Genomic DNA, 8,319 nt, shown 5'->3' with positions numbered 1-8,319 from the left:
CTATCAGATATTTACCAGGTACACACTCTTAGTTCCGTCTTTCTCTCACGTACGCCAGTCTGTGTCGAGTTTTGGGTTCCTGTGCCAAAAATAGCTATCGGTAATGAAGATTATTATGGGATGCGTCGTCAGTTCTTCAGCTGAAGGTAGCTCTGACAGCAAAACAAGTGATGTATTAAGACTGGTACTAGCGTATTAAAATAACAAGAATCTTGCTGTCCTAATGTTCTTTCTCTCATAGGCTACGGAGAGCGATTGCGGCGACGTGGACCTTAGCGGATTGCCCGAGACGGCAGTGGATTCGGACGACGATGACGACGACGAAGAAGTGGGGAGATCGGCGGACCCCCTCATGAGCCGAGACATCGTGAGGGACTGCCTGGAAAAAGACCCCACAGACCGCACAGATGATGACATCGGTAACACACACACACACACACAAGTTCTGTTCTTGTGAGATAAACCATTCTGTGAAAATGTTCAGCATGAATAGAAGCCACTTCCATTTACACCTTCTCTCCCTCTCTCTCTCTATCTTTCAGAGCAGTTACTGGAGTTTGTGCAGCAGCTCCCGGCATTCTCCAGCCTCAGCGTGTCCGTGAGGCGAGCGCTCTGTGCCGTCATGGTGTTCGCCGTGGTGGAGCGTGCCGGAACTATCGTGCTGAATCACGGCGAGGAGGTGAGCCAGGGTCCACTTTTGCGTCACAATATGAAGCACTGTATTTTTAGTACTGTAGATATTTCAGCAAATATTCCTTCTTAAAAATTACAAGTAGGAATTCCTACATTTTAATTTTTCCAGTTTGCTTTTTTACCAATGGTAGTTAGGGTTTAATAGTAGAGACCCTGGCCTACTGACTGGACGGTTAAATGCATTGCAACTTGAGCAGGACTTCTAATCTTCTTTACAATCTTAATAATAAACATAACCACGAGTGGTGAACTTCGGGGTCCAAGCACCACTGGCCCAAGTGGCCAGTTCATGCCACTTTGCACAGAACACTAGAGACTAAACTAGAGATATAGATGCAGGTACTATTCAGGTTTAGTCCAGGGTTTGAAACCCGATTAAGTAGCCTTTATTTGTTAGATGTACAATACTGCAAAGTAAAACTCTTTCTTCGCATATCCCATCCTTGGGGAGTTGGGGTCAGAGCGCAGGGTCAGCCATGATGCAGCGCCCCTGAAGCAGGGTGGGTTGGGAGCCTTGCTCAAGGGCCCAACAGTGACACTTTGGCAGTGCTGGGGCTTGAACCCTGATCTTCCAGTCAACGACCCAGAGTCTTAACCACTCAAGCTACCACCACCCTCTTGGCTGATGGTTCATATCATTGAAAGGATCGTAGCACTAGTTTGCAAAAGTGGGTTTTGCATATAATGCAGAATTCATCCCATGTGGGAGGAGCTGAACGTTTTGTTGTTGTTGTTTTATTTTCCTAATTTATCCTTCCTAATGATTTATGGTTTCCAAGATAAGGGCAAAAATGATAAATGTAATACACTGTGCTGTAGTGCCACCATGTGGTCGATTAGGCCTATGTTGGTTGCCGTAGTAGCAGCAGGGAGGGGTTACTAACCTACAGACCAGGTTTCGGTTCTCTGCAGCTTTAGTGCATGGACCCCTAATAATAATCATGCATCAAAAGAGGCTTGTTATGAGGAATGCTGATTATTTGGGGTGTTTGTGTGATGTAGCTGGACTCATGGTCAGTAATCCTGAACGGAGCCGTGGAGGTGATGTATCCAGATGGCCAGTGCGAGACTGTAGGGATGGGCGGTAGCTTCGGAGTCTCTCCCTCCATGGAGAAAGAGCTGATGGTCGGCGTCATGAGGACCAAAGTAGATGACTGTCAGGTGTGTATGCAGTTTTACTTTAGAGTGTATGTGTGTATATGTGTGTTTTTTTATATATATATATATATATATATATATATATATATATATATATATATATATATATATATAATATAGAGAGAGAGAGAGAGAGAGAGAGATAGATAGATAGATATAGATATATAGATCTATAGATATAGATTGTTTAACACTTTATCTCTTGGTGTAGTTTGTGTGTATAGCGCAGCAAGACTACTGCTGTATCCTGAATCAGGTGGAACTGAACACACAGCGCGTGGAGGAGGAGGGAGAGATCGTAATGGTGAAAGAACACAGAGAACTCGACCGCACAGGAACACGCAAGGGACACATCGTTGTTAAGGTGACTGTTTAGGAATGTCATTTCTAATTTGCTTTATTTCTATGAAAACATCCCAAGCATAGTCGGTATTGCGTGTTCCTGGAGTAACGTGTAAAAACTCGTCCCCCAGGGCACACCAGAGCGTCTGATTCAGCATTTAGTAGAGGACCACTCTGTGGTTGACCCAACATACATCGAAGACTTCCTGTTGACCTACCGCACCTTCCTGTCCAGTCCTCTTATTGTGGGCCAAAGACTTTTGGACTGGTTCAATGACCCCAGTTTACGTGACAAGGTATGACAACTAGCAGATTGCCTTCGAGTTTGGAATTAAAAGTCGTTCTGGTTCTCACACCCACTCTGCTTGTCTCTTAGGTGACACGGGTCGTGTTACTTTGGGTCAACAATCACTTCAGCGACTTTGAGGGAGACCCGGGTATGACAGCCTTCCTGGAGGAGTTCCAGAACAATCTAGAAAGAGAGGTATGCAAATGAGCCAATGCTACAATGCACTGTGTAATCGGTTCCTCCACTCATTCATTTTTTTTTTCTTGAATCAGAAAATGAGCGGTCAGTTGAGATTGCTCAACATCGCATGCGCCGCCAAGGCTAAATCCAGAGTAGTTACCATCACCAGGGCCTCCCGGGAGCAGCCCCTCCCCTTCATTCTGATGGGCGGTGCTGAGAGAGGAACGCACCTGTTCATTAGCTCCGTAGATGCGGGCAGCAAGGCCGAGGAGGCGGGGCTTAAGCGCGGGGACCAGGTGAGACTATTTCGACATGGATTAGACAAGATGTTTAAAATGCTTAACGACTAACTTGTGACCAATTATTTAGATCTTGGAGGTGAACGGGCAGACATTCGAGAATGTACACCTGTCCAAAGCCATCGAGATCCTCAAGAATAATCTCCAACTGTCCATGAGTGTCAAGACCAACCTTCTAGGTGAGTTGATTCACCTTCCAAGCATCCTTTACAGACACGCATTTAGAAATGCTTTTCATCATTCAACCCACGTTCATTGAGCTCTTCTCTTGCCTTTCTCAGTCTTTAAGGAGCTGGTGGCACGGATGTCAGAGGAACGGAAAAACGGGGTTCCTCACCTTCCTAAGATCGGCGATGGAAAGAAAAGCTCTCGCTACTCCGTCCCCGATCTCGGGGTCGATGCTGGGGTCATGTATCAGGAGAAGGTCAGCAAAAAGGCTAAAGCGCACACTGTGGGCGGCCGTAACAAACTGATGAAGATTCTGGACAAAACACGCATCAGCATTCTACCTCAAAAACCATACAAGTAAGGAATGCATGGAGCTATGGAGTAAATGTGAATGGCCAGAAGATTTAAATCTATGAACTGCTGCAAATTTACAGCATTTTTATAGCTTAAATTGTATCCAGCTAGCAGCAAAACAAAACTATTTCAAATATGGAAAGTGCATATATATTAGGGGCGGTGGTGGCTCAAGTGGTTAAGGCTCTGGGTCATTGACCGAAAGATCAGTGGTTCAAGCCCCAGCACCGCAAAGTTGCCACTGTTGGGCCCTTGAGCAAGGCCCTTAACCCTCTCTGCTCCAGGGGCTCTGTATCATGGCTGACCCTGCGTTCTGACCCCAACCTCCAAGGAGTTTCACTGTGCTGTAATGTATATGTGACAAATAAAGGCTATTTCTATTTCTATATGTGATCTAATTCTGACTGTTTTGTGAGGAGCATAATTTCTGGACTTTATTTATTTATTTGTTTGTTTTTTTAGTTGAGGTCCAATGTGTGTATATATAGCATCATGAAGCATTTGAAACTCCTTTTAATCTACGCACTGGTGTCTTAACAGTGACCTCGGACTGGGGCAAACGCAGGACGACAGCATCGTAGGCCTGAGACAGACCAAGCAGGCTCCGCCCACCACGACAATCACCGGAAGCTTGTCGTCCAGCAACCCCGACCTGGCGCAGGGCCAGCAGCGCATCATCGACTACAGCATGCAACCTCCTGGTAAACGCCATCCCCGTTTTCTCACGCGCACAGACTCAGTTACAGCGCAGACGAGGCTTCGCGGCTGCAGAAGACAGCTACTGCTGTTTTGCTTCCTGCCTCACCTTTCTTTGCAGTGCTAATAATATGTCTAGTGTCACATTCTAACTTTTTCCACAACCCTCTTCTCGCTCACAGCACCTGGATTCACTCGTGAGTACTCGGGGTTTCTCTAGAGACACCTACATCCCGTCTTACGTTTCCAGCCGCCTTTTTAGATACCGCTCTTGGTTTCTTTTTCCGTTAGTCTCTACAAGGCCCTCATAGTTCTAGCTACTGTAGTTGAGGGATTTCTTCCATACTTTTTCATTCCCGATCCTTCTAATTATCTGTCCACGTCTGAAATACCTGTTTTTGACTCCCTGCTACGGATCATCTGTATTACGAATGCAGCATTTTATCTTATGATCTTTTTTCTCTCTAGCCTTCCTTAGTCCAGTTTCTCTCCAGCTTCTTTACTCATTCCTCCAGTTGTGCTTGCAGACAGACTCTAACAATCTTGTAGGAATACGAATGTCTTCACTCTTGTTGTCATTGTCTGTACTAGCTGACTCCATTCAGTGCCTGATTCTCCAGCTGCCTTTAATCCTCTATCTCGACTTGTTTAGTTTCCAATAATTTGGGTTTTAATTCAAACCCTTTCTTTTTGTGGATTATAGCTACATTTGTTCCAGCCGATAATGTGCATGTGATTAGTGTAATGGCATCGCGGTCCTAAAACTCCCAAGCTTTCATTTTGTTCCATGCCATGATTTCAGGCCGGCCCAAATAATAAGCTCCTGCAGCAGTCAGAAGATTTTATTTTTTTTTAATAATGAACCTTAATAATGTCCTTTATTTAAGGAAGGCTTTAATTCATCAAAGTTGCATATGGTCAAATCTCTTGCAATTAAATAATCAAAAATCAGTATTTCAGGTAATTAAAGAGTAAGTAGAGTCGGCAGTCGATGGGTTGAGAATATACTGAGTATTAGATGCGTATGCTGTACAAGCAGTTCATAATAATTATGCTCAATAATAATTATTTGGTTTGATTATTGTCTTTTTCTAGCTCAGCTGTATTTATAAATAGATCTATACACCCATCAGGCATAACATTATGGCCCAATATATTGTGCCGGTCCCCCTATTGCCGCCAAAATAACCCCCTGACCCATCATGCACTGTGTATTCTGACACCTTTCTGTCAGAACCAGCATTAACCTCTTCAGCAATTTGAGCAACAGTAGCTCGTCTGTTGGTTTGGACCACGTGAATACTGAAATATATTTCCTCAGATCTTGAATACCTGTAGTCTTATTGGCTCACTTTTGCAACAGCTGCATAAATTAAAAGAAACAGATGTTCTGTTGGGATCGTTATGGTTTGCGCCTCAGCATCGATCTGAAACACCGAAAGAACAAAGTGAAAGCTTGTTTTACTGCATGATGGCTGAACCAGGCTGCTTGTTGGAATAGATCTGTTAAGTTCTGCTTATTTTCCCCTGTTCACCCCTTCCCCCCCCTTTTCAGAGCTACAAGATCAGGTGCTGCGAGTGTTTAAAGCCGATCAACAGAGTCGCTACCTGCTGATCAACAGGGACACGACGGCAAGAGAGGCGGCCAACCTGGCGATCCGGGAGTTCGGCCTGACCGCCGGCCCCGAAGCGTATTCACTGTGCGAGGTGTCCGTCTCGCCAGAGGGTGTCACCAAACAGAGGAGGCTTCCGGATCAGCTCAATAAACTGGCTGACAGGATTCAGCTCTGTGCGAGGTGCAGTGTGACTTGATTTCACTAGGGTCCAGTCAGCTCCTTAAAATCATTTCAATACAGATTATTAATATTCCGGGTTTTCCGGTTTCTTTTCTCCGTTATCAAAATCAGGTACTACCTGAAGAGCAACATGGAGACAGAGACTCTGTGCTCGGACGTGGAGGCCCAAGAACTGCAACGAGAATCTCAGGTTTATCTGTTATCTCTGAGCTCCACGGAGATAGCCAATCAGCTCTCAGCACGCAACTACACGCTGTTCGCCAGCATCGAGCCCACCGACTACATCACCGACCTCTTCAAGCTGCGCCCGAACGAGCCGCCGAGCAACCTTCGCAACTTCGAAGACCTGGTCAACCAGGAGACGTTCTGGGTCGCCACGGAGATCGTGCGGGAATCCAACCAGGCCAAGAGGATGAAGATCATCAAGCACTTCATCAAAGTTGCCCTACATTGTCGCGAATGCAAGAACTTTAACTCCATGTTCGCTATAATCAGGTAACTTGGACTGCACTCGGTCATGACTCTCTGTGAATGAGGTATGAGCATCGTGCATCTTCATAAACTCCCCTTGTGTCTTTCAGTGGGCTGAATCTTGCCCCCGTGTCGCGTCTGCGCGCTACATGGGAGCGTCTGCCGGCTAAATACGAAAAGCTGTTTTTCGAGCTGCAGGAGGTCTTTGACCCGTCGCGCAACATGGCCAAATACCGCAACCTGCTGAACAAGCACAATCTCCAACCACCCATCATTCCCCTTTTCCCCGTCATAAAGAAAGACCTCACCTTCCTCCACGAGGGTAAGATTCAACATGCACCTAAATCCTTTAAGAACTCGAGAAGATTCAGAGTCTTTAAGCCTGTGTGTCTGTGCGTGTTACAGGTAACGACTCTAAAGTGGACGGACTGGTCAATTTCGAGAAACTGAGAATGATCGCTCGAGAGATCAGGCACGTGGTTCGGTTGGCGTCAGTCACCATGGATCCAGCGCTGCTCTTCAGGACCAGGTACACACACACACACACTTTTTTTCCTCCAAGAATGTTTGCAAAAGACACACACACTATCATACAGAGAGCTGCATGGGAGTAGGGACAAAATATATACGGGGGAAAAAACAGCCTCCTACAGGAAAAATGCTGACGGGAGCACCTTTTTTGCCAATACGTAACCATAGCAACGCTCTCGGTCATCCTGGCTGGTACCTGCATATAACCTAGATGAAGAGTAGTCATGATGGAATAAAGATAGGTGGCTGAAAGGCAGTCTAGCTCTAGCTTTGGTGGGAGATTTTTCTGTTTAATTTGTCATTAATCTGCTTGTATTGTACCTCTCACTTTGTTAAAAGCTGTCCCCGTGCAGCGCTCTACGGTTTGACATTCAGCTTTTGATGATTTGCTTAAACACGCCCTGTAAGAAAATGATGTATTAACTGTTCTGGTCACGTTTCCGTCAGCCGTGTTTGTGCTTGATGTGCGAAGCGGGGCTCTTCCTGTGGTCTGTGGCCTCTGTTCTGTGGGCTTTACTGTATAAGCACCTGTCTGTCTCTCTTGTCTCTCTCTCTCTCTCTCTCTCCCTTTTTATGTCTTTTTCTCTCCGTCCTCCTCTTTGGTGTCTTCACGGCTGTGTTTTAGGAAGAAAAAATGGAGGAGTCTTGGGTAAGTGGGACTGTCGCTCAGCCGTTTTTTTTGGCGCTCTCTCTCTCTCTTGCTGTCTTGACTCCTAATGTGTATTAACATTGCTGGTTGTGCCGTGTGATTAACTCCACTCACAGAGACTGATATTAACCGGGTACAGAGCACCGAATCTACTCTATTCTACTCCTTTACTCTTCTCTTCTCTACTCTTCTCTTCTCTTCTCTTCTCTTCTCTTCTCTACTCTACTCTACTCTACTCTACTCTACTCTACTCCTCTTCTCTTCTCTATTCTTCTCCTCTTCTCTTCTCCTCTTCTCTTCTCTACTCCTCTTCTCTCCTCTTCTCTACTCCTCTACTCTTCTATTCTCTACACTTCTCTACTCTTCTCTTCTCCTGTACTCTTCTTCTCTTCTCTACTCCTCTTCTCTCCTCTCCTTTTCTCTACTCCTATTCTCTACTTCTCTTTTTTCCTTTTCTCTCCTCTCATCTCCTCTCCTTTCCTCTCCTCTCCTCTACACCTCTTCTTTCCTTTTCTCTACTCTTCCTCTTTCCTTTTCTCTCCTTTGCTCTCCTCTTCTTTTCTCTACTCCTCTCCCGACATTTTCTCTACTGCTCTTCTCTCCTCTTCTCTTCTGCTCTACTCCTCTACATCTCTTCTTTACTGTACTCCTGACCTCTCCTCTTTTCTCCTGTCCTGTTCTCTATTCCACTCC

At 45.6% G+C, this 8,319-nt stretch overlaps 1 protein-coding gene across 4 annotated transcripts in view; it reads left to right on the top strand.

Annotated features, from left to right (window-relative positions):
- rapgef2a (Rap guanine nucleotide exchange factor 2a) overlaps positions 1–8,319 on the top strand; it is a 32,836-nt gene that overhangs the window by 21,224 nt on the left and 3,293 nt on the right. Inside the window, exons 8-24 of one of the 4 annotated variants that reach the window (XM_058384362.1) lie at positions 1–18; positions 242–419; positions 543–679; positions 1,696–1,854; positions 2,063–2,215; positions 2,325–2,489; positions 2,570–2,677; positions 2,755–2,958; positions 3,032–3,140; positions 3,243–3,486; positions 4,024–4,184; positions 4,362–4,376; positions 5,735–5,975; positions 6,087–6,470; positions 6,557–6,768; positions 6,852–6,975; positions 7,603–7,626. The exon at positions 1–18 is cut by the window's left edge and continues 105 nt beyond it. In XM_058384362.1, the coding sequence (XP_058240345.1) occupies positions 1–18; positions 242–419; positions 543–679; positions 1,696–1,854; positions 2,063–2,215; positions 2,325–2,489; positions 2,570–2,677; positions 2,755–2,958; positions 3,032–3,140; positions 3,243–3,486; positions 4,024–4,184; positions 4,362–4,376; positions 5,735–5,975; positions 6,087–6,470; positions 6,557–6,768; positions 6,852–6,975; positions 7,603–7,626 (2,636 nt within the window). The remainder of the gene's footprint in view (positions 19–241; positions 420–542; positions 680–1,695; positions 1,855–2,062; positions 2,216–2,324; positions 2,490–2,569; positions 2,678–2,754; positions 2,959–3,031; positions 3,141–3,242; positions 3,487–4,023; positions 4,185–4,361; positions 4,377–5,734; positions 5,976–6,086; positions 6,471–6,556; positions 6,769–6,851; positions 6,976–7,602; positions 7,627–8,319) is intronic. The other 3 variants (XM_058384364.1, XM_058384363.1, XM_058384365.1) reach the window with 3 other exon arrangements.

Source organism: Hemibagrus wyckioides, linkage group LG29, assembly GCF_019097595.1.
Source record: "Hemibagrus wyckioides isolate EC202008001 linkage group LG29, SWU_Hwy_1.0, whole genome shotgun sequence".
In the NCBI taxonomy this organism is placed as follows: domain Eukaryota; kingdom Metazoa; phylum Chordata; class Actinopteri; order Siluriformes; family Bagridae; genus Hemibagrus; species Hemibagrus wyckioides.
Note: the sequence above shows the minus strand (reverse complement) of the source record. Positions and strands in the feature narration are given on the sequence as shown.